This window comes from Heloderma suspectum, chromosome 2 (genome assembly GCF_057233095.1).
Source record: "Heloderma suspectum isolate Gila_16-S chromosome 2, 16-S_ref, whole genome shotgun sequence".
In the NCBI taxonomy this organism is placed as follows: Eukaryota; Metazoa; Chordata; class Lepidosauria; order Squamata; family Helodermatidae; genus Heloderma; species Heloderma suspectum.
This window is the reverse complement of record NC_139459.1, coordinates 168,308,454-168,334,349: the sequence shown is the minus strand read 5'-3', so window position 1 is coordinate 168,334,349 and position 25,896 is coordinate 168,308,454. Positions and strand designations below refer to the sequence as shown.

Here is a 25,896-nt window from a genome sequence, read left to right as displayed (position 1 = left end):
CTCCACATCTAAACAGATTACACAGCAGTGAACAACAACAAATAAAATGAACAAAAGATAAGAATGAAACATGATACTAAAATTATTCTTTAAAAAACAAGAGTCTCAATAAAACTGAGGCTGGTTAACCAAGGTAGACTTTCTGGAAAAGAGCTGTTTTCAGCAGGTGCCAAAAACAACCCAGTGTTGGTGCTTGCCTGAACTCCAGAGGCAGGCAGTTCCATAGGAAGGGAGCCACCACACTGAAGGCTTTTCTCCAGGTGAACTCCAGACAGGCCATAGGTCCATGTGGAACCACCAGGAGCATGCCCTCTGATGACAGCAGTGACTGGGCAGGTTGGTAAGGGAGAAGGTGCTCTCTCAGGTATCCTGGCCCCAAGTTGTTTAGGGCTTTGCACACTAGTACCAAAACCTTAAACCTGGCCTGGTAGAAATGCAGTTCCTTCAGCAAAGGAGTTGCATGCTGACAAAGGGCAGTTCCCGATAACAGCCGAGCTGCTACAGTCTGCACTAATTCCAGCTTCTGGACCAGCCTCAAGGGCAGCCCCACATAGAGTGTATTGCACTAATCCAGTCTTGAAGTTACAAGCGCCTGTACCACTGTGGCTAAGCTATCCCTGTTCAGGAGAGGCCGTAGCTGGAGAACCAGCCAAAGATGGTAAAGGCACTCCGAGCCACCATGGTCACTTGGGCCTCCAGCAACAATGATGGGTCTAGGAGTACCCCCAGACTACGGACCTGATCTTTCAAAGGGAGTGCAACCCCAGCCAGAACAGGCAATGAGCCTATCTTCTAGACCCAGGAACCACTCACCCTCAGGATTCAGCTTCAGTTTACTGGCCCTCATCCATCTCATTACTGTGTCTAGGCACTGATCCATGACTTGCACAGCCTCACCCGATTCAGATGCCACAGGGAGATAAAGCAGTAAGTCATCAGCATACTGACGGAATTTGGCTCCAAATCCCCTAATGACAGCACCCAGTGGCTTCATATAAATGTTGAGTACCAGTGGGGACAGGATGGTAACCTGCAGAACCCCATAGCTCAATTGCCAAGGGGCCAAGGAATCGTCACCCAATGTTACTCTCTGAAATCAACCTTGCAGGTAAGACCGGAACCACTGTAGCACAGTACCTCCAATTCCCATCCCACAGAGTCAATCCAGGAAGATACCATGGTCGATGATATCAAAAACTGATGAGAGATTGAGCAGAATTAGCAGGGTTGCACTCCTCCTGTCCCTCTCTCGGTAAACGTCATCCATCAGGGCAACAAAGTCTGATTCAGTCCCATAACCAGATCGAAATGCATACTGGAATGGGTCTAGATAATCAGTATCCTCCAAACTTTTCCCAAAGCAACTTGCCTTCTCTACAGTGTGAAGAGCATGCCTCACATTAATTCTTCCCAAACTACTGAAGTCCCTGGTTGTATTCCAAAACAAAAATGGTCAGCCAGTTCACATGCATGCTTGTGATGTTACAGAGTTATAGTGAAATGAGAAACAGTAACAGGAATGGACTTTGTAACAAAGTTAGAGATTAGTTTGTTGCCATGTTGAGCACATGACTCAGTGTGGTTACCAATACACCTAGAAAATCAACAGTAGAGATAGGCAGGGAGTGCAGATGCAGAGCAAATCCCAGGTGGCATGAACAGGTAGTATACTGCTGTGGTGAATTTGCAACACATCTGAGTGTGTAATTAGTTACTGTGTATGTGCCAAGTGTTGGAATGGACAAACGTTTGAATTAAAAATGTATCAGGCAGAAAATAACCACCTGCTATGCTTTGCCTGCTGCCACCTACAGTGTTCAGAGCTGAACTGGAACTTGAACCTAGATGTCCCACTACACCGTTTTCCTAGGGATCATACTGGCTTGCAATTAGCTCCAAAACCTATCCTGACATGTAGCCGTGTGTTTTTCAAAGGGAAAAGCAACACCCACAAGCACATGATCAGCTTTCCCCACTCCAGTACTCTTCAGAAGTCGTCTCCCTTCTCTGCATGTTACCCAGTAATATCTATTACCATCCCTCTTTTCTTCTTTCTCTTGCCTTTTTCTCTTTACTATTGAAAAACAGATTGCAAGCTCTTTGGGGCAGGGGCTTGTATTTGATGCTCATATTACATGTATATTGATAGTGCAATTATAAATAATAGTATTTTCACAACTCCATTTTTTCCAGCATTCCCAGAACCCCATTCCTCCTCAATCTCCAACTTTTCCTACTAAGGGATTCTATAGATCCTCACCAAATTCTTCAGGGATTCCACCTTTCCCCCTCAATTCCAATACATACTTCATGGCCTCCACCTCTATAACCCTGGGTCATCTTTATTGTTAGGAGAAAGGTTCTGCTTTACCCTGTTAGAGCTGGAATAGCTAATGGCCAAAAGTATAAGCCAGAATCACCCCAGGTGGCCTTAATGAAAACCACGATTCTCTCAGCCACAATGTTGGTCAATGAGCAGGCCAACCCAGGATTGGGAGCGCAACCTATTCTGGATGGGACAGCACTCCCTCTGAGGGACCACATATGCAGCTTGGTGCTCCTGGATGGTTAGGCGGTGGCAATGACCAGGAGTGCCTTTGCCCAGCTCTGATTGGTGCACTAGTTGTGTCCCTTCCTGGGGAAGGGGATCTGGCCACACTGATCCATACTTTAAATCATCTCATGTCTGGATTACTGTAATGTGCTCTACATGTTTGGATTACTGGGTTGGCTTGACTGCCCTTGGAAGAGTGTCTGGAAACTTTAACAAGTGTAACATGTGGAACCAGACCTTTGTCTGGTGTGCATTTTACAGTCTGTATAAGAGGGTTTTGAAACAGCTGCACTGGCTTCCAATTTGTTTCTGAGCTCAATTCAAGGTGCTGGTTCTTAACTATCAAGCTTTGAAATGGCTTGGGGCCAAGATATCTGAAAGACCACCTTCTCCTGTATGAGCCTGCCTGAACCCTGTGCTCATCATCTGAGGCTGTTGCATGACCCCACCTCCTAGAGAGGTGAGGTCGGTCAATGCTTTAACAGGGCATTTTGTGTGGCACCACCTTGTTGTGGAACCCCTCCTTAGTGCTGTTCCACTGAGCTTTTAATAGTTATTGTTCCTTATAATTAAACTCCAATTTTAAAATGTTTTAGGTTTTTGTATTATGTATTTTAATCTTTGTATTTTTTTTGTACATTCCTCAAGCATTCACCAAGTGGAAGGGCAATACAAAACTATTCTAAATAAACAAACAATAAAGATGGTAAGAGCAGTCTTACCAACTCATACCAAAGGTCCATCTAGTCCAAAATCCTCTTTCTAATCCTGGTCAAACAGATGCCTCCAGGAAGCCCATAAGACAGGACATAGAGGTGAACTTCTCCTGTTTGCCCCCAAAATCTGATGTTCTGAGATACATTGCCTCCATTTGTGGAGGTTATGCATAGCTAACATGCCTAACAGCTTGAGCATGTGATTGCAACTCAACTCCAGATATTTCCTGGAGTAATTATAAGAGTAATGATCTGGATTTGTTTCAATCTGGTTTCTGACCCATTTTGGTGATTCAGCCTTGACTGGGGCATCAGTTGAACCTGCTCCTGAAGAAGTGGGACCTGGCCATGATCTATGACAGACACAAGGAGAGTTCATCTCTGTTTATTCTGCTGGACCTTTCATTATCAATCACTGTATCCTTTTGGACCACCTGGACCGGCTGCCATTAGGAGTTACTGTTTTGCAGTGGTTCTGGTCTTTCCTGAAGGGCAGGATGCAGAAAGCAGTGCAGGACTACTGCTTGGCACTGTGGTTTTGGGGGTCCTGCTGAGTTCATTTCTACCCCTCATGCTATTTAACATCTATATGAAACTGCTAGGGAAATACTATGATTGGAGTGCAATGTCAGTATTGGTCCTTTCTATCATATCAAAGAGCCCTGGAGCTCTCTGATATGCATATACAGACATTAACATATAGCCCACCTGTCCCTATTTGCCAGAATAATATTTACTTTGCCTTTTTGTGGACATGCTGAGGTTTACTGTTATGTCTGAACTGGTCCAAAGAAAAACTTATCATTAACATAGAATAATGCTTTGTGTGAAGAAGTTTTTTCTTCCTTCTGTCCCAAAACTACTGCTAATCAACTTAATTGTGTGAACCCCAACTCGTTCAATTATTTATGCGAGGAAACAAGTGTCCACGCTCCATACTACAGCGGCGACACAGAAGCCAGAAATCTGGGTGTGACGGGGTATGTAACAAATACGGAAAAATATCACATTCCAGAGAAATTGGTGTGTTAGTCTGCTGCAGCATTAAAACAAGAGTCCGGCAGCACGTCAAGTGCCAACAGATTTATTATTACACACGTTTTCATGGATTAGAAGTCACTTCAGCGGATACACCACTTGTTACTCAATTGGCAGGTGACAGCTATAGAGGAAGTAAGTGTGAACACTGAAGCCAAAACGCTATAAGGTACAAAGAAATAAAAGAAGGTGTGTCACAGTTCTACACGGAGTCCAAATGCATACAAGGTAATAGTGAGCCATTCACAACAGCAGTCACTCGTAATCAGGTCACTGTTATCTTCCATAACTGTAGACTCTGCATAGAAATATCAGAGACTTACTCATACCCCCTGCACTTCAGGGCCTTTTAGACACACTGTTTATAACCGTCTCTCTTCTCTGTGCATATGGGTGCTAACAGATGCACCATCTTCAGCCGAGGACAACACTCCATACAACTGAGGAAGTGCCTCCTAGTCCGCAGATTCTGCTGGGCGTTAAGGCTGCCACAGGGCTCTTCGCTTTACTTCCAGCTGTACGAAATAAAACAAGCCCGAAAGAGCGCACAGCAAGCACGGCAAAAACGAAGAGCCCCGCAACGTCTTAAAAGCGAACAGATACACTGCGGCGTGACCTTGCCGGGGCTGAAGCCCGCTGCAAGAGACGCAGCGCGCAAGCTCGGGAGCCCGCTAGAACTCTTCCCCAGGCAGAAGGGAAAAAGAAGCCGCACGCCCGTGTGGAGACGAGGCAGAAGGAGCGGTCCCGCGGAATCCTTCAGCCCGGTTTAACTACGCGCGTTCTTCGCCAGCGCCGGGGGATCAGGCACGAAGAGAGGTCGCCACCCGCGCCATCAGCGGGCTTGCTCCGCTGCCCTCGCCCGCCGCGAGGGCCGGACCCGCCACGCGCCCCGCCCCGCCCCGCCCCGCCCCGCCTTACCTGGTTGGCGACGTCGGCAGGCAGCCCCCGAATGAGCACCTTGCGTCGGTTACGGAACTGCCGGGCGCTCCTCTCCAGGCGGCTCCCGGCCTCTGCCGGCTCCAGGGGCGGCAGCTCTTCCTCAGGGGCGTTAGCCGAGCCTTCGTCCGGGCTGGGCGCCGACCCGGCAGCGGCGGCCACCCCCGCGGAGAGCCCAGCCGCAGCCGCTACCGCCGCCATCTTGGGAGCCCGCTACCCTCCTCCTCTCAGGCTAAGACCAGCGAGAGGCGGGAAAGAGCGGCGGTGGCGGCGGCGGCGCTACGGCAGCAGCCCATTGGTCCAGAAGGACTCCGCCCATCGCCCGGATGACCGTTGGACGAGTCGCCCAATGAGACGGGGCCGTGCGAATTAACCCTTTGCCGCGCGGAGCGGAGGGATTGGCTGCTTAGACCTCGGGGTACGTCTCGGCAGGAGCGGCGGCGTCTAGGGGGAGCCGCAAAAGTGCCGAAGAGCTTTTCGGGCGGCTTTGTGCCACATCTTAGATTTCTGAGCGAGAAATCACCCTAACCATATTCTCTTTCACGCCCCATTGGTTTGTTGATGCCATTTCGAGGAAGCACGATCAGGGCTGCAGCCTTATTTTAACTTCCCGTTTATGGTTCGGTTATCATTTCCACGGGGGTCCGGGGGGGGGGGGAGAAAGAGATACTTGTTTGGGATAGTGCACGCCCCCTCCCTCCTCCTCCTCCTCTGGTGCCGCGTATCCGTAATGGACTGCTGCCCCAAGCATAGTTATGTGCGAAAAGTAATTGAAAGTAGAACTCTGCAGCAGCCCAATATTCGGCACTGTTACAAAGAAGTCCGTGTTTTTATTTAGTGTTCATTTAGGCGGCCTGGGCCCATAGGGGGAATCTATTCCCCAGAGCGTCCATTGACACCAATGGAAGTTTTCTCTCAGCGTAGTTGCCATGCAAGGGGCAATTTTCAAGGGGGATTACAGCTGGGGGGGAAAAGATTAACCCTCCTTTTCTTTCCCCAATGCTGCAACACCCACAGCAATGGGGGGGGGGAGAGTAGCATTCTGCTACTCTCTCCCCCCCGCCATGCATGGCAATTAAGCTTCGAAAAAGCCCTTCCATTGGTGCCAATGGGAGCTTTTTCCACAGTTCCAGTGGTGTGCGCGTGCGTTTCCTTAGGAATAGCAGTCAGGGAAGACAGGTTAACTCTCCCTTCCTTCCACACTGTGGCCCTTCAAAGTCCCCCCCCCCCTTTTTCATGGGTATTCAGCCTAGGAGGAGAACCCCTATTCTGTTAGTGCTAATGGAAGCTTTTTTTTCTAAGCTTAATTGCATGGGGTGGGGCAATTTTCCTCCTGAAGAGAGAGAGAGAAAAGGGGGGTGGGCGGGAATGTGTTTACTGCCCTCCTAAAAGGTTAAACTGTCTGGCCAGGAGATCATTCTCTATAGTTCCTGAGCTTGTGCCTTTGTGGTATGGTTCCACCTGAAATTTATGTCTCTTCCTGACCTATATTGTGCATAGAACTTTGTTACTAAATGTGAGACTTCTTAGCCAAGTCTGCTTGTATCTGCCTGTGTGGTAGGGGACAAAGTCCACCATATGTATGTGGTAGGGTTTCGGGGGGGGGGGGAGTCACAAGTCCCCATCACAGAAAGAGACAACCTCAGAAACTGCAGAGCAGAGAAAGGGAGAGAGCCATCTGTCTACCACCCGCTGCCTAAAAACATAAAAGCCCTGCTGGATCAGACCAATACAGTCCAGCATTCTGCTCATGCAGTGGCCAACCAGCTGCCCATGGGAAACCCACAAGCAGGACACGAGTGCAACAGCACCATCCCACCCATGTTCCCCAGCAACTGGTGCCTCTGATTACTGGACAAAGCATAGAGGCATCAGGACCATTGATAGCCTTCTCCAGGAATTTTTCTAACCCTTTTTTAAAGCCATCCAAATTGGTGGCCATCACTATATCTTGTGGTAGTGAATTCCACAGTTTAATGATGTGCTGTGTGAGGCAATACTTCCTTTTATCTGTCTGGAATCTCCCATTAATCAGCTTCATGGGGTGATCCTGGGTTCTAGTATTTTGAGAGAGGGAGAAAAATGTCTCCCTATCCACATTCTCCACACCATGCATAGTTGTGTACACCTCTGTCTCCTCTTACCCTCCTTTTTTCTAAGCTAAACAATCCCAGCTTTTGTAACCTTCTCTCATAGGGGAGATGCTCCAGCCCCTTGATCATTTTAGTTGCCCTTTCCTGCACTTTTTCCAGCTGTACAATATCCTTTTTTAGGTGTGGTGACCAGAACTGTACACAGTATTCAAAGTATGGTCACACCATAGCTTCGTATAAGGGTAGTATGATGTTGGCAGTTTTATTCTCAATTCCTTTCGTAATTATGCCTAACATGGAGTTTACCTTTTTTACAGCGGCTGCACACTGGCTTGACATTTTCATCAAGCTGTTCACCACAGCCCCAAGATCTCTTTCTTGGCCAGTCACTGCTAGCTCAGATCCCATCAGATCCCCCTGCCATCTCTTCCCCCATCTTCTTTCTAGGCTCCCTCTGACATGCTATTCAATCATTGCTCCTTCCCTTCCTTCTGATGTCCACCCTCAAATCTGCCTGTTCCTTCCTTCCCCTCTACTCTTTCTAATCTTCCTTGCCCCTTTCCTCTACCTCAGAGGTGGGGAACCTCTTTCAGCTCAGGGGCCAAATTCTATTCCGTAGAAGCTCTTGGGAGCTACACTCCAGTGGTGGCTGGGGCGGAAGACAAAAGGGGTGGAGCCATACACAAAAGGGGTGCAGCCAAAAATGCTAGCATATTATATCTTAAAGCTTAACCTGCCAGTAACTCAGCCTCATGAGAGGCATTTCAGCCTTTTACAGCAGGGAAAAACTACACAAAAGCTGAGAAACCACCAAATATTTGGTGGAGCTGGGGAACCTTGGATGGCCAGATTTGGTCCCTGGGCCTAAGGTTCCCCACTCCCGCTCAACCTTTTCTGCCCCACCCTCCATACCTCACACCTCCTGAATTTGACAGAATTGTACATGACTTACTTGATTTTGAATGTAATTTATGAGGTAATAATTATTGATGAATGGAGTCATTAATTGAAGGAGAATTGTTTAAATTTTGGAGCAGGATCTGGGTGGGAAATGGGAAAACAATGGAGATGATCTCTTGATTTGGCTTGCTTTTGGATCAGCCATCTGAACTTTTAGGTAAGGTTGAACTGGTTGGTTCACATGTAACAACAACCCAGGGTACGGGTTGAATCGTGGATTGTTACAAGTGAACCCTGCACTATGGCTTAATTGTTAATCATAAACCTAGAGTTCACATCCCAGCAATAAACCATGAGTTCTCTTTGGGCCACTTTGTATGCCACGGCCAGCTCACCATGAGTTATATTAACGCATGATAAGCTCAGAGGCAGGCTGGATGCATTTTGAATATGCAAACCCAGCTTGGGGATTGCATTGTCATATGAACCTGGCCACTGAGGGTTGAAAAACCCTTGCATAACCCAACAACAAACCAAGGGTCATGTGAGGGTTATTTAACCCTCAAATAACCCTCAGGCCGAGTGCACATGACAACCTGAGTGAAGGTTGCATATTCAAAATGTTGCTGGCACATGCCACAGCTCATTGTAGATTAAATAACCCTCAATCTGGATTGTTCATGGTTGATAACCCATAGTTAAACCATAGTGCAGGGTTTGTGTGTAGTGACAACCCATGATTCAGTGACACCCTACAGTCAGGGCCAGAAATATTGGAGCAAGGATAACTGTTTTGGCAATTGGCCTCTGTACACCACCACATTGAAGTTGAAAGGAAACACACCCAGATGGGAGCGAAGTCAGGACTTCCAGCTGTAATTCAAGGGGTTTGACAAAAGTGGGGCACTAACCATTCAGGAAGGACAGCCAGTGGCATACACACACACCCATCATTGGTGGCTCATACGTAATGGAACAAACCAACATCATTTCAAACTGAAGGATCGCCTTTAATACCTGGATGAAAATCCTTTGCAGTCAATGACTGCCTCAAGTCTGGAACCCATGGACATGACCAAATGCTGAGTTTCCTCCCTCGAGAGGCTTTGCCAGGCCTTTACTGCAGCTGCCTTCAGCTGCTACTTGTTTGTGGGTCTTTCTGCCTTCAGTCTTGTCTTCAGTAAGTGAAAAGCATGCTCTATTGGGTTGAGATCAGGTGATGGACTTGGCCATTGAAGAACATCCCACTTCTTTGCCTTGAGAAACTCTTGGGTAGCTTTTGCTGTATGTTTTGGGTCATTATCCATCTGCAATATGAAGCGGTGTCCTATCAGTTTGGCAGCATTCGGCTGAATCTGAGCAGAAAGTATAGCCCTATACACTTCAGAATTCATCCTGCTGCTTTTATCAGCAATCAGGTCATCAATAAACACCAGTGACCCGGTTCCATTGGGTCACTACATGCCCATGCCATAATACTGCCTCCACCATGTTTGACAGATGATGTGGCATGCTTTGGATCATGAGCTGTTCCTTTCCTTCTCCGTACTTTTCTCTTCCCATCATTCTGATACAAGTTAATCTTGGTTTCATCAGTCTAAAGAATCTTATTCCAGAACTGGGCAGGCTTTTTTAGGTGTTTGCTGGCAAAGGCTAATCTGGCCTTTCGGTTCTTGAGCATAACCAGTGATTTGCACCTTGTTGTGAAGCCTCTGTATTTACATTCATGAAGCCGTCTCTTGACTGTAGATGTTGGCAATGGCATGTCTACCTCCGCAAGAGCGTTCTTGACCTGGCTAGATGTTGTGAAAGGGTTCCTTTTCACCATGAGCAGAATTCTGCGGTCATCCCCTTTAGCTGTCTTCCGTGGTCTTCCAGGCCTTTTGCTGTTGCTGAGCTTGCCAGTTAATTCCTTCTATTTCAGGATGTTCCAAACAGTTGTATTGGCCACTCCCACTGTTTTTGCTATCTCTCTGATGGGTTTATTTTGTTTCCTCAGCCTAATGATGGCCTCCTTCACTCACATGGACACCTCTTTGGGCCTCATGTTGGGAGTTCCAGTGAACAGCTACCAAATGCAAATGTAACACTCAGAACCACCTCCAGGCCTTTAACCTGCTTGATTGGTCACCCAGGAAACAGGCCACACCTGGCCATGCAGCTGCTTGTCAGCCATTTGTTCCATTACTTATGAGCCACCAATGATGGGTGTGTGTGTATGCCACTGGCTGTCCATCCTGAATGGTTAGTGCCCCACTTTTGTCAACCCCCTTGAATTACAGCTGGAAGTCCTGACTTCGCTCCCATCTGGGTATGTTTCCTTTCAACTTCAGTGTGGTGGTGTACAGAGGCCAACTGCCAAAACAGTCATCCTTGTTCCAATATTTCTGGCCCTGACTGTATATTCAACCCATACTCTGGGTTGTCGTTATGTGCAAACCAGGCATGTGTGTGTGTGTGTGTGAGAGAGAGAGAATGAGGGGGGAGGGCTCATGAAAAAAACTACTAGTCCCTTTTTACATTTTTTTCCCCGCACCATTGCAAATGAATTGTACTTGAACAGGAACGACTGATTTGGGATGATCTGTGGTGGGTTGCAAGTTAATTGAAGCATTTAAGGTGATTTGGATGAGAACTTAACTGACTGCCTTTGAATTCTGTGAAATTTAAATAAATCCTAGTAATTATTTATATGTGTGTGTGTATGAATATATGCATCTTTTATGCGGATTTGTGCCCTATAGTTATGGGCACCAAATATTTTAAGTGCTTAGCAATGCCTCCAGAGCTTTGCATGGAGACATCACAACCTTAAAATTATCTCTTGCATTTGATAGCTATTTTGCCCCTACTGTGTGTGTGACAGAGAAATTTACAGCACAATCCTATGCCTGTTTATTTAAAGTAATAAGCCCTGTTGATCACACGTAAGTGGGTCTAAGATTGGAATCTCAGCCCTTTTCCTTACAGGGAAAATATAAATGCAAGAGCAGCCCTGCTGGATCAGACCAAAGGCCATCTAATCCAGCATTCAGTTTGCACAATGGCCAGCCAGATGTTCATGGGAAGCCCATGAACAGGCAGTATAGTATAGGCACCTACACTGACAAGCACATAGGCACCTAGCAGGATTTTTAAAATGTTAATTTTTTTTAACCAGACTTATGTACAGTTAATGTAAACCTATGACACTACTTTTGTTTAGCTGTTTGCCGTTTCTTGCTGATTTATCATGCCCATTTTTCTTACTATACCTATAGGCCCCATTTCTGGTTAAATTTCTGCCTTCAACTAATGTGTCTGTATTATGTAAACCTTCAGTATGCTTTATGTGATTCATGAAGCAAGCTGCAAAAAGAAAAGAAAAAGCTGAAGCCACTGAAAATCGGTCTAAAAAGGGCCTGCTACCTAACCTAACCATCATGTGTAGTACCCACTGATAGATCTTAACAATTGGGCCTGATGATAGGCACTGGGGCTGCTGAAGCATGGAGTGGAAAGCTGGTTTCTCCTCCTACGGCTTCTAATATATAGAAGATCTGGTCACTACACTCCTAGTGCGGCTTCGCATATACCATTCTCAACACCCTTTCCATTGTCAAGATAGACTGCCAGCAGCAGCAGGTGCCCGGTTCTTACCTCCTCCTTCAGTTTTTCCTCATTTCAATCCCAGCCCAGCTTGCTTTCATCATCAACAGCAGCTACTAAAGATTATCACTGGGTTCACACAACACAACAACCCACAGTATGGGTTGTTGTTGAATCGTGGGCTGTTGTGTGAACCCAGCCATGCTAACAAACCATAGTTTGATAAATATGAACAACCCAGAGTTCACAACCCAACAACAAACCATGGGTTCTCTTTGTGGGTTATTCATGGTTAACAAATCATGGTTTATTAGCACAGCTGGGTTCACATAACACATAATAGAATGTTACTCTGGGTTGTTGTGTTAACAACCTCTCTAGCTGAGGTTGCTAAGCCTACCTTATAGGCAGACTTCAGAATGACTTTCTGAGTGGTAGGATGGCTATCTTCTTGAAAGGTGCCATGTAATGTAATATGGTTTCTGGTTCTGAGTATCATCTTGCCTCCAGCAGTTCTCTCCCCAATCACCCCCACGTTTCTTTGGGTATGGAGATTTCTTCATTTTCTATTTCTGTACCTATACTCTATCCTGCCCCATTTGTTTTTATAAGAGAATGAGAATGGGTTGTTTGAAGTCTCTCCCACCCCAGGGGATTTGCTCAAGAAAAAACAGCTGGACAATTCCTCACTGTCTGAGAAAAATCCTTCAAAATGCAGCCTTTTCTTCTCTATCTCTTCTACCTTTCTTCACCCTCTTCCTTTCCCATCCAGTTGTTCTGTTGGCATTTCCATCTCTTCTAATCCTGGCATCCATTTTTCATATAATACTCTTCCTTGCAATTCTCTCTTCCCACCCCATTTATCATTCTTTACTATCTCCACAACAGTTTTCACAGATCTGAATTCTGTCAGGAAATACTCCCTTTATCCACAAACAGAAGTCGCCAAATGAAGCTGAGTTGATCCTGGAGAATACCATGGTAAAAAGGTGTCCCCAACCAGTCGTGTCCGACTCTAGGGTGTGGTGCTCATCTCCATTTCTAAGCTGAAGAGCCAGCGCTGTCCGAAGACACTTCCGTGGTCATGTGGCCGGCATGACTGAACACCGAGGTGCACGGAACGCTGTTACCTTTCCCGCCGAAGCGGTACCTATTTATCTACTTGCAATTTCTTGCTTTCAAACTGCTAGGTTGGCAGAAGCTGGGACTGAAGATGGGAGCTCACTCGGTCACGCAGCACTCGGGTCTCGAACTGCTGTCCTGCCAACCTTCCGGTCTGCAGTTCAGCGTCTTAACCACTAAGCCATAGTAGCCCCATATACCATGGTTGATAGTAACAAAAACCAATGAGAGATGGAGCAGAATTAGCAGGGTTGCACTCCCCCATCCCTCTCGCTAAAGGTCATCCATCAGGTTGACCAAGGCTGATTCAGTCCCATAGCCAGATCAAAACCCAGACTGGAATAGGTCTAGATAATCAGTATCCTCCAAGACCAGTTGCTCCATCACAACCCTCTCAAGTATCTTCCCTAAGAAAGGGATACTGTATTTGCGACTGGGCAGTAATTGTCTAATACCATTGGGTCCAGAGTGGGCTTCTTCAGGAGTGGCTGCACTACTGCCTCCTTAAGGTCAGCAGGGACCACCCCTTCCCACAGGGAAGCATTTTTCACTCCCTGGACCCACCCAGTCATATTTCCTTGGCTAGCTTTTATTAGCCAAGAGGGGCAGGGATCGAGGGGGCATGTGGTTGGTCACATTGCTGCAAGCACCTAGTTCAGGCCACAGGAACTGGAACTGATCCCACAAAATCAGGCAGATGGTGGCATTAGACACCTTGGCTGGAACTGTGATAACAACAGCGTCACGTTTGCTGTGGAGACAAGTGATTTTGTCCTCAAAGTGTGATGCAAAAAGGTCACAGTGGGTCCTCATTTGCTGGGGAAGGTATTAACAGCTCTGGACCACCTGGATGAATTGTGCCGGACAGCTACTCGAGGATGCAATGGAGGCAGCAAAATAAGCCTTCTTTGCTGCCTACACCGCCACACGATTGTGTGCTCCAGAGCATGCTCGGTCATCTTCGCTTCAAGCCTTATGCCATTTGCGCTCTAGCAGACCTCCAGCCTGTTTCATTCACTGCAGCAAAATTAATAGGATAAATTTCAATAGACTTACTTTAATATTGAATTTAACCCCTCTGTTTTTGTACATTGATGACACCATAAACAAAATTATAAGCTCTACTTTGGCTATGTATTCTAGATAGTAGTTTTCTAACACCAGTAAATGTTTTAGAAACAGTCTATAGTAATCAAGACTCCACAGACCCATTAAAAGTTCCATAATGTTTATTTGAAGAAAATTTAAAGCACATTACCAGGATATTACATGTAGTTGATTAGTCTAGCTGCTGCTAGCTCAACTAGCACAAGAGCACATTCACATTAGAGCAAGGTTTCCAACAGAGAACTCTCTGCACTGTCTCTCCACCCATGTACACACGCTCTCTCTACACGTGTGCACGCACACACACACACACACACACACAAGTACAGCAGCTTTGGACACAGAAAAAGCAAGGGAGGCTGAGCTGAAGCTTGCCCATGCTTCTGTGGAGGGAGAAGTCCTTGCCTCCAATCTTCAGTGCAGTTCCAGATGCAAAAGGCACAATGCTGTGAAGCTTTCCAGTTTAGCTCTGTAGGCCAAAGATAACTTTTCAGCTAAGACAGGTGGCATTGTTCCACACTCCAGAGACAGGGAGTGCAGGCTCAGGGTGCAATTCTGTACCCCAAAATAAAATGTAAAGGGGAGGGAAAGACTAGTTTTAAGGCCAATAGCACAAGTTTACCAACATCTGTACATGCAGTCCTCCAAAATAAAAGTGATTAACACCATGAGTTTTGTAAACACCTCTTTGTCTTTTATGCTAAGTGGTCCCATAGACTTGAAAAGAAATGCAAGTCTTTATAGAATTACAGTCCAAGTTATAACCACCTCCTCCTCTTCATGCTGTAAACACTTAAAAATATCAGGGTCAGGATTCAAGGAGCTGCTTGGGCTCATGGAAAGGGTTTATGTTAGCACAGTGGAAGATTTGACTTTTTAAAAAGAGTTAACCCCACAATACATTGCAAACTGCTTTTTAAACTATTTCCAACAGCAAAAGTTATTCGCCATGCACCATGGGGGAGGAGAGATGCTGTTCAACCAAAACAAATCTTACAATCCTATGTACATGAACACCCAGTAAGACTTACTTCCAAGTAAGCATGCAAAAGAATGTGCTGCACAGCTCCCTTAGGCTCCCAGAACTAATTTCACAATTTTCTCAGTCCTGATCTATGTCTGCCAGGCATGGGAGAGGACAGAAATTCAGTGGCTCTTACCTTTCTTGTGGAAGATCATGATAGGTACATTTGACTGGCTTTACCCATGCCTCAACCCCTACTCGAGAAAAACAGCCAGTGCACTTACAGTTTTCAAACTATTCCGACATGAATTTGGCCCTTGCGCTGAAAGAGTTGGGAAACTATGCTCATCCAATGCTATATGCTGCCAAACTCTGTTGAGTGACTGAGACAGCAGTCAAAATAGGTCTACCGAAGTTTTGTGTCAGTATGTCTAGGATGGTATTAGGGTTGCAAGCTGCCCTTTCCAAAAATCCAAACAGTATTAAAAGTTATGCACATCTGTATTTGTTCTCAACTTCTTTGGTAGGCATTTGGCAGATCAAAGCCCCAGAGAATAAATGCTCAGCACTAAGCATTTCAAGACAATCCCACCCCCTTCAGTTTTGGACATTTGGTACTCTCAGAGCTGTGCATCAATCCGGACATGAGCCAAGAAGTCAAAGTCTTAGCCTGGATAAAAATGGACACTAACCCCAAGGAGGCTCCTGGCTCCTCATGCATTCCCTTCCTCTTAATCATCCTCGTTCAACCTCAACTAAGTGGCCACCTAGAAGCAGGATAGGGATTGCTTCTAGCCTTTGGTGAACTGGAATGCTAGGAGAATACTCAGGGATAAGCAGTCGCATCAAGTTCTTTCACAGCTCCAAGCATATGACTAGCTTTCACAGCACAGCTAAAGCATGAACAATTGTTAACTATCAGCATTTATTGCTCCTTCCATCCTCTCAGAAAGGAGATTCAGAACATACTTGAAATACTTAATTATTATAGTATCCTTTAATGATATAAAAAGCCACACAAGAGGCAGGTCAACAGCTGCCCCCCACCCCTCTCTCAAAGTAGAAATGGTCTGGGACAGGCTCATCGATTTTCTGCAGTCTCAGGTTTGCCAAAGACAGTCAGTCCCAGTCCCCAATTATGGAGAACAGACAGAAGCACAAGAATGCAAGTTAGCAAGGGAGGAATTTGTACTGAAGGCAACTGGCAAACTGGCTTTGCAGCACTCTACAGATCATAAACAGAATTTGGAGCCTGCAATACCTCCAACAGGGATCTGAAATGTGTCTATGAAAATGGAGCTGACTCTCCTCAGAGCAGGTTTGGTGAGGATGGAGAATTACCTGAAGATTTGGAATGAGAAGAAATTAAAAAAAAGAGCAAGAAGGCATTAAAAAAAAACCTAAATCAGATAAGAGACATCACAGTCCTTCTGAGATGTATGAGGCAGCTGGGTTTTTTTTCCAGGATGTGGGCTTCCAGCAGAGACCACTGTTACTTTGCTACATAAAGCTTGGTTATTGGGCCATAGCAACCAAATTAGGTGACAAAAGGCATTTCTTCTCTCATTGTGGTATGATTTAAGGCTGGCAGCCCCTTTCTGCCCCCCCAACTTCAAATTTAGTTTCTGGTTGGCAAAAGCAAGGCGTGGGGAGGTTTCTGGTTGCTGGTTCCAAACCAACAATAGTTTGGGAAATGGTTCTTGGTACAACAAAAGAGGAATGTCTGCTTGTATTATCTAGAAAGCAAGGTGGGCTCTGAGAACATTTACAGAGAACAGGAGGGGGGAATTCTCATCAGTAGGGCGTATTCTGGAAAAATAGAACCTTTTCTTTATCCATTTTGGAGACTGCAAGAATAGCTCTTTAGGCGCAAACCCAAGACTTTTCCATGGAGATACAACAGGTGATCAGACATTCACCTCTCTAATCGGCTGAGGGTGCATCTGGCTCCACAAATGGACTTCTAGAAGGCAGAAGAGGGCCTCCTCCAGAAAGGAAGTGTAAAGATATCTATACTATAGGTGGAGGATGGTGGTATCTAAGAGATGCAAGAGCCCCAGCAATTCTGAAATACACAGAAACCAGGTGAATGGGAACAAAAGCCAGTTCATGCATCTTTGGGAGTTCAAAGCATTCACTTTGAAAAAAGTATCGGAAATAGCTTATCTCCTTGGAAAGGTGTTGCAAGGAAAGGGACAGATGGCCTCCCTTCTGTTTACTAATCAGATGCAGCACTAAATATTCTGCATGCTGCACACCCAATCCAAGACAGACGTTTCCTATAGCAAGCCAGATTATTGCGCTTGAAGATCTTGGGCTCCTTCCCAGTATCCTTTTAATCCAAGCTGTCTGCAGCAGACCAACAGGCCCAACAGTCCATTAAAATGCAGTGAAGTCAGTCCTTTCACTGTTTCCTGCACCTGTGATATCCCACACTCAGACCAAGTCTCATGGCTTTCCCGATTTCTCAGGCCAGGGTTTGGGGCAGCAATATACACCATTTCATAACTCTGCCTTTGTTTGAGAAACTGGATGGGTTTTCCCCCAAGCTCCGTCACATTTCGCATAAAGAAAAAATAGACAAGGCAAAAATTGACTCTCTGTACTGGCTCTGAACAACAAAACAGGAGGAGTCAAGAGTTCCAAGGCGTGTTGACATTTTGAAGCAGCTTCCATGGCACTGTGGCATTCCAGACACTCAGAGACAGCATCAGGACACAGAGTGTGGGTAAGGGTGTGGTCTTTGGCTGACAATCTCTGCATCCTGCTCAACACATGTTGAAAACTGAGAGGGCCTGGGCCCTGTACTTTTCGTGAAAGGTTCTGAGGATGGGCACAAGGTTTGTGAAGGCTGGTCGGAATGAAGCTTCTGATTCCCAACAGTTTTTCATCAAGCGGTAAATCTGTGAAAACAGGCACAGATTTAGAAAAGAGGCACACAGAATAAAAGAAAAAGCTAGCTCAGAGAATGGTCTGAAGGCACATGATTCAGTTCTACAGCTAAAGCCAAGCAGCTCTGGCCCCATCAGTTGACTGGGGTAAGTTATATGTAATTCATTCTAAACTATTTGGAGGATGGGAGAGTTAGCCATTTAATAAATTAAAAAAATAAACACAAGAACAGCTCACTGAGTCACAGGTGAACAATTCTGTGGCTTCTGCTCTAAGAGCCGTTACTAGTGGGCTAAAACAGCTTCAATCAGAAGCTGTTGTAATTCTCTTACAGCTCCAATTCTGGGCTTCTACAGCATTAGCTGCCTCAAGACACAAAGTCCCCACAGCTAGGGACAATCAATTGGAATCACATGCCACATTTATAGAAAACTAAGAAAACGTTAATGTATGTGTAATATAAGGACTTCATTCTCATCCAGTCATTAAAAGTCAACCATTGTTAGTACTTTCTATTTATGTCTAGGAAGCAACCTAGGACTTATGACAGACTGTAACATGTTCAGACGCTTGTCAACATTTTTTAGGATTGGAAGACTACTATGACCTGTGCCCTGTTGTAGCTAGTGCAGGAACAGGAACAAGACTAAGGCTGTAATCCTATACCTGGGAGAAAGTCTCATTGAAAACTGGGCTTACATCTGAGTAGACATGCACAGGATTGTGCTTTAAGTAGTGCTGCATCATCCCTTGCTGAGACTAAAGAGGTTGTGCCAAGAGGATTTGTGGGCAAGAATCCACTACTTCAGATGAAGTAGGCTCCTGCCTACAAAGACCACAGTCCCACTAATCACTTAGCTTCCAAGACTTCACACTAACAAATCTTCTCAAATCTGTTTCTAGCTCAGGCCATCCCATGAAGACATTAGTACTGGATATTGCATCTACCCATCTTCTCCAACCTCCTCAGCTGCTAGGCATGGACAGACCTGACTTCATGCCCTGATCTCCTATGCTCTAGGAATGAATTACCACTAGTGACATAAGTTAATGTTAAGTAACAAGTTAATAAGCTAATTCTGACTGTTGGTATTTTGAATGTAGTGGACCTGGGGGCCATGTTCGACGTCCATTTAACAAGCAAGAGTTTCCATTGCAGGGTGATATTTTAGCATCCTATCCATAGGCTTTTGGGGAAAGCATGAAAAAAACTATAATAACTCAAAGCTGGAAACTTGCTAAATATGCAATTATATATAATCAAGTGTCAAAATATTAAAATACTGTGTATGATTCAACTTCGCACATATTTAAACTACGTGTTCAGGTTGCAATTTTTTTCTCCAAGTTTTGTTTTCAGAAACTAAGCAAGCAGCTGAGGAAGACATTTCATGACTCATGGAAAACTTGAGAACATGAGGGTGTTGACATTATGGGGTAAGCCCGCTAACTGTCCCACGTAGAGATCTGCATCTCCTAACCATTTCCCAACACCCTCTGGTTTCTAAATCGTTAGTAGTAGCCATGAAACATACTCTTTCAAGGAGCATCTAACTACTGCATGAGAGAGCTTTCCTTGTTCCACCCCCACAGAGGCTAAAGCATGAATGCAGTCAAATGTCTAGATCCCTAGGCTACAGGTTCTGCAAGAAAAAAGCAAAGACACAAGTGAGAACCAGACTCACCTCACAAGGACAGTCCTTTGGGCTGGGCAGCCTTTTCCCTCTATCCAACAGCTCTATAAGCCTCAGCACTGTCATTTGGCCCTGAGTTGCTCCAATCATCTCGATGAATTTCTAAGGCAACCGAAAGAAATCTCTTAGTGAGTGGTTTGATGGGAGGGTGGGGGGAGATACCATAGGCCATGAGTTCCATTTTTCATCAAAAGTCTTCAAAATGTACATAATTTTCTTCCTTCTGGTAGGGCACAGACTTTCCAGAAGAAAAGTTCCAAATGCATGACTATACTGTAGCTTCTTATAATTTTGACTGGATACTGGAGCATTTCATTAGGAGTACAGGAGTCATACCAGGACAAGGCAGGTATTTTTTAACCCTGGAACACCCCTGTGTACATTGAGGGAACAGTTCAGTGTGCACACTAGCTTTGTGCTAAATTACAGTTAGCCGCAGAGCCAGCATGGGCCAAAGTACCCTTGACAACTGAACTACAAGTGAAGCAACACAATGGATATTCATAGGTCTTAGGGACATACTGGGATTCCTTAATTCCCAGCACTGCTAAGGAAGTGTTGCCACCTTCCTTGTATCCCCAGTGATTAGACTCACCGCTGGAGGGCTCTGACTAGAATCACAGCGTGTCAGGAGTTCATATAAAGTAACCCCAAAGGACCAGACATCAGAGGCATAGTAAAATTTACACTCCTTCAGGCACTCCACAGCATACCTGCAGCACACAATAAAACAAGAACACAGAGCTGGTAAATAGTAAATAAAAAACACACATAAAAGCTGTCTTGCTGGACCAAAGCAAGGTCCATCTAGTCCAGAAACCTGTTTCCAGCAGGAACCAGATAGATGCTTCTGCAAAGCTCACACGCAGAATGTGAAGATGATGACCACCTGTTTATCCCAATTGGAAGACACCAGTGGGGTATGTTACCTCATGAACATGGAAGTTCTGCTGAGATATCATAGCAAATAAAAACATAAGAATTGCCTTGCTGAATCAGACCAAGGTCCATCTAGTCCACATTTCCAGTCTCCAACAGCAGCCAGTCAGGTGCCTTTGAAAGCTCACAAATAGGAGATGTACATTTGACATTCTTGCTTATAAGACAAGAGCCCCTTGTTTTCAAGCTTCCTTTTTGGTGCTCTTTTACTTAAGCTATAGAGGCATGTAACTCGCCGTTCACTCCAGCTACTAGAGGAAGAAGACTGTCAATCATTTCTGCAAAAGTTAAACATATGGCAACATTCAATTGGAAGTAAAGGTAACAGTAGAAGGGCACTTAGTTCTGTTAGAGCTAAACTTAGTTTTAGCTTTTAGTTTTAGAGCTTGGGAGGTTATTGGTCATTCAGAAGAACATCTTGTCTTAGCTCAAGACTGAAGCTTCCCAAAGACAGAACCTATTTTGAGGCTTTGCCTCTTTATTTGTTTTCAGCATAGTGCCTATAAGGATGAGCTACAATGCAGTCATACCCCTCATGTGTTTGAAAGCCATGCAGTTTTATGATCGCTTACTTACCAAAAGACAGGGCTGTCTCCATCTTCACAGACACGATAATACTCATGTCCTTCAGGGATGGCTTTGGCAAGACCGAAGTCTCCAATCTTCACAACATTCTCATTCTCCAGGAGTACATTTCTGGCTGCCAGATCCCTGTGAATATACCGCAAGGAGTGGAGATAAGCCATTCCCTACAAAGAATAAATATAGGGTTATTCTCCCAACTCTGCAACCAGGGAGGCTTCCAATAGCTGATGTCTATACTGAAAATCAAAGACAGGAGACCTGAATCTCAGCCTAGACTGTTCCAGTTAGGAAAAACAACTCCTCCCTGAACCAAGGAACAGCCATGCAAGCAAACCTCCAGCCTATTTTAACCATTAGAGTTCATTCCTCTTCCAGAACAAGAACAATAATCTCAAGACAAATGTATATTTTCACCAGGTCAGAAGCCACATGAATTTTGCATCCAAAGGTGATGGGTTTTACCTCACAAATCTGCTGAGCAAAGAGGAGAATGTGGGCCAGGCTGACATTGTGTTTGGGTAGATAATCCCTCAGACTCCCCAAAGGCACATACTCCATGATAAGTTGTACAACCTTTTCCCCTGGAATTGAAAAATTCAGACAATTATTTCTATTGCTCCAAAGGAAGTGTTGTTGCATTTATGTTATTTCTTTACTATACTATAGGGCACGTTTGGGCAAGCTGCAGCTCTTGGGGGACTCTTGTGTGCAGTCTACTGGGTTTCCGAGTCACAGCTCCCCACCCCCCAACATTCCTCCCACTGGTGATTTTAATGCATACTTCCCCCTGCTTCATTGTCAAGGTAAGGGCTGGTGCTTGTATCCTCCCTAGGGCTGCCAAAGTTGCCGATAGGCTCCATGGGCCCTATAATGAGCTGGCGGACTCAGTGGTTGGCCCTCTGAGTGCAGATGTCAGAGTGTTATCTAATAGCTGCTCTTGCAGCTATGCTCAGGGGGCCAACCACAGACAGTGCCAGGTAGTGCCCCCACTTGGTGTTCTATCCAGGATGCTATTGCATCAGGCTGCTGCGTCCACTGAGCACTTCTTCTCTTTGGAAAGATGTACTGCTGAAAAGATGGTAACAGTGGGAGGGGACTGGGGGCAGGCACATAAGCAGGCAGGTTTGTGGGTGCTGGGGCACAGTGGAGCAGGCTGGCTTACTAGCGTGTTGGGGGGAGCATGTGATAGTGAGTGAAAGAATAAATGAAGAGAAGAGAAGAAGAAGAAGAAAGAGAATACATGGATGATGGATGGATGGAAAGAAAACAAAAACAAAGGGTGCCCCTGCTCACTTTTGCCTTTTTAAAGTAATGTAATGTCTTTCTTAGCTGCCTTTCAAGATTTTAGTGCTTGCTGCCAGTCTTGCCTACTGGTCCTCAACCACTTTCCCACAAGCCCTTGACCCTGAAAAATTTGCTTATTCTTGCTACATGGAATGGAGAATGACAGATAGCAACTAGTTCAATGCCACAGATGAGGCCTATGGCCTAGATGGGATAGAAATAAAGGACCCTTGGAATCCAAGTAGAATATATCAATTGGCTCACACACATGGCAGATACAGCTGCAAGCTGAAATACAATGGGCAGGAGGGATGCGGTGGGGCAGAGAAATAGCTCTTTGGTAGGCTTTACATCCTCAGCCTCTGAAAAATCCCCCTTCTAATCAATCTACCCTGATTAGTTCCACAGGAGAGTGTTCTTTTAGTCATCACCCTGACTCTCCCTAGAAGAACAAAAACAAAGGCATTCTCTCATCCTGACTGATTCTCCAAATCATTTCCCATAGTTCCTAGAAACTTCTCAAGCAGTCATTTCCCCAGACCTGAGCATCAAAGCAGAAACTCTGGAAGGAAAGAGGTATGGGGATGGAGAAAAGGAGATGCCAACCCAGCACCCTCTACAGGCTGTGTGAGTTCTGGAGGTAACTATGAAAAATGAATGTCACAGAAGATAACACGATCCTTTTGTAATTGCCTGTATGACTTTCCCCAAAAGGCACTCCTGTGCTAAGCCAGCTGCCATCCAACCCGTGGTGCCAACACAACAGATCCCATACCTTGTTCACTGCAGCAGCCCTTGTATTTGACAATGTTCTCATGGTAAAGCGTCTTCAGGATCTCAATTTCCTTCTTCCAGCTGGTCAGCAGCTGCTGGCTACAGCCCGATTTCAGTGACTTCACTGCTACCATCTCACCAGTGCCGTCATTGGTGGGATCATAGCAGTACAGACTCACTTTGCCAAAGTGACCCTAGTAGAAGGAAAGAGAAAGAAACAAGGTCTGGATCTGATATTTCAAGAGACAAACATCCTAATCTCTCTCTCTTAGGGAACATTCATTGTACTGACTGGGTGTACAGTTTTCTCAGAAGGAGAACTGATGTCAAGAACATTCTCAGGTGCAACAATGCCATGCCACGAACCCGTGCAGAAATTAATGTGAAGACAAGGAATATCCTCTTTGCCCAATATCCCAATCAGCTCTTCCAACACACAGGTATAAGCCAAATACTAGATTTCACAACCAAGTCTGACCTAAGCAACACTTCCCAGAGATTCCACTTCACAGCAAGAACAAAAAAAGAGAGAGCTGCACAAATAGATATGGTTCCTAACACACTGAGGAAACTCTTTTCTGGATATTAAACATTATTTAATTATTTTATTGCAGTTAGATACTGCAGTATTTTTAATACATCTTATTAGATTGGGTGTTGTCTTCGAATGTTTAATCTGTATTGTTTTTATAAACATTTCCCTTGATAAAGCTTTTCCTCAAGATGTATTAGGAAACGTATCTACTCGTGTCTTTTATTGGTCTTAGATTTTTCTGTGGCTGAAACTGATCCTTTCTATTTGTGATCCCACTTCAGAGCTCACTTTGCCTATCTCACTGGGTTGTATCCAACACTGTCCTCCCACCAGTGGAACTGACTGCTGGGCAGATCAAATTCCCCCTCCCCAGTGCACCCCCCAAATCTGCTCCAGTGGGTTAGAGGACTCGCTGGGATAGATTGAGGGGCATGCATGGGGGAAGGGAAATTCCTGTTGCACAGGGGTAAGTCTGCTCATGCAACATTGGATTTAGCCCATTGTTCTACCAATGGAATAGTCAAGCCAGATGAGCCCACTATACCAAGTGGATAAGCAGGCTGGACTGAGGGAAAATGGCGTGAACATCTAAAAGAGCATGCCTTACACCCATTCTCAGCAAGGTAGTTAATAACTTGTTAAAACAAAAAAGATGATTGATGTTACAGACATGTCAAATCATGGTTATGGAAGCTTAGGTATGGTTTGATCTGATGCTTGAATTAACAAAGTTATGGTTTCCAATCAGCCAGCAAGAAAGAATCAAAACCCAAGGTCTGAAGTGGGTCTATAAACCATAGTTGGTGGGATGTCTGGACAAAATATGGTTACGGCTGCTGCTCTGCTTCTGGAGAGTACTGCCTCTACAGATGAGAATACTGAGGTAGACAGAAAATGAAAGCAGCCAAGCAGCTGTAAACTATAGTTTGCCCAATAGCTTGGAAGTGGAAACCATGACTTTGTGCTAAACTATGGTTAGCACAAACCCTGGTTTGGCATGATGTCTGAATAGAGCATCAATGTTAATTTTTTCACTATAGGGGTGTTCGCCCCCCCCCCCATTCAATGAATGTGTGAGGGCAGAGCAAGATGGCACGTGCTAGCCACCACCCCATGTCAATGTGCCCTACCCAGCAGCTGTACATTCAGTGTCAGTGTGAAGGTGTGTTCAAATGTAGGAGCCCTGCATAGGCACATATTTAAATGCACAGCCCCCTTCATACTAAGATTGAACATGTGACCACATCGGCAGGGGTGTAGCTAGTAATGGGCGCAATCCCCCTCACACTTCATGTGTTCACTTCATGTGTGCGTGTGTGCCCAAACATCCATTATAAAGGCTGAAACATCCTGTCACACTCTCTTCTGTATCTAAGCTGGGTTGCAAGTGCGGGATTGAATGTTTGAATGGTCCCCCATATAAAATACTCCCTACTCATACAAACCTAGCATGTCAGGAAGAAGGTTGTTTAGCTTTTCCCTGATACACTAATTCTGTATGTATAAATATAAAAGAAGTGTGGAGAGGACTGAAACTTTTGATCCTCAAGTTGCAGATCGAAATGGTACAGTGCAGGAATGGAAAAATCAAGAGGAGATTTTGCTTGTCTGTTTCAGTTTTTACTTGGAAAGAATTTCAGGAAGTGGATGCTTCACTTGTAACAAAGGCAATTTACCTCACCCAGATCTCGGATCTTCTTCAGGTAGCGCTTCTGAAAGACAGTAGGGTCAGATACAGGAAATTCAGGGTTCACAGAGGTGATGTCAAGGGGGTCTGGAAAAAAAGAGGAAGGAATTTAGAAACATCAAGTGAAATGTACACCAGCTAGAAGGAAATAGACTCAAACAGCAAAATATACTGGATGATCTCAGGAGGAGGGAAAAGGTAACAGAAATGCAGCCATATCATGCAAGTCGTAAGTGATCTTTATTGGAGTCTAATATCGGAACAGGTTGCATCACAACTTTTTTGTTCTCCATTAGAGCCAAGTATCAGGTTCCTAGGTTATTCTAAACATTGTATGTTTCTTCTATTGTTCTATATTACATTGACCTGACCTTTTCTTAAGTTTTACATCTTGCTGCTTCATATTCAACATTTTGTTCTGTAGTTTGTGTTAATAAAAGATTTACATTTTTATTTCTACAGTCCCTGTCTTCATGTTACTCCAAGTT

The 25,896-nt window shown here is 45.1% G+C and overlaps 2 protein-coding genes and 1 long non-coding RNA gene across 11 annotated transcripts in view; 1 reads left to right on the top strand and 2 right to left on the bottom strand.

Moving 5' to 3' along the window:
- Window positions 1-5,471, bottom strand: part of RAVER1 (ribonucleoprotein, PTB binding 1) — a 40,621-nt gene extending 35,150 nt beyond the window's left edge. For all 4 annotated transcript variants that reach the window (XM_084835871.1, XM_084835872.1, XM_084835873.1 and 1 more), the window contains exon 1: window positions 5,227-5,471. In XM_084835871.1, the coding sequence (XP_084691997.1) occupies window positions 5,227-5,445 (219 nt within the window). In that variant the 5' untranslated portion in view covers window positions 5,446-5,471. The remainder of the gene's footprint in view (window positions 1-5,226) is intronic.
- Window positions 5,278-25,868, top strand: LOC146353167 (uncharacterized). The gene is made up of 6 exons (XR_014788001.1): window positions 5,278-5,662; window positions 19,259-19,347; window positions 21,795-21,931; window positions 22,918-23,052; window positions 23,459-23,626; window positions 25,278-25,868. It is a non-coding gene; the product is annotated as an uncharacterized LOC146353167 (long non-coding RNA).
- Window positions 14,161-25,896, bottom strand: part of TYK2 (tyrosine kinase 2) — an 83,506-nt gene continuing 71,770 nt past the window's right edge. For all 6 annotated transcript variants that reach the window (XM_084835867.1, XM_084835866.1, XM_084835864.1 and 3 more), the window contains 7 exons: window positions 25,398-25,495; window positions 23,188-23,380; window positions 21,591-21,709; window positions 21,120-21,292; window positions 20,200-20,317; window positions 19,596-19,706; window positions 14,161-17,921 (listed from right to left, as the gene is read on the bottom strand). In XM_084835867.1, coding sequence (XP_084691993.1) covers window positions 17,787-17,921; window positions 19,596-19,706; window positions 20,200-20,317; window positions 21,120-21,292; window positions 21,591-21,709; window positions 23,188-23,380; window positions 25,398-25,495 — 947 coding nt within the window. In that variant the 3' untranslated portion in view covers window positions 14,161-17,786. The remainder of the gene's footprint in view (window positions 17,922-19,595; window positions 19,707-20,199; window positions 20,318-21,119; window positions 21,293-21,590; window positions 21,710-23,187; window positions 23,381-25,397; window positions 25,496-25,896) is intronic.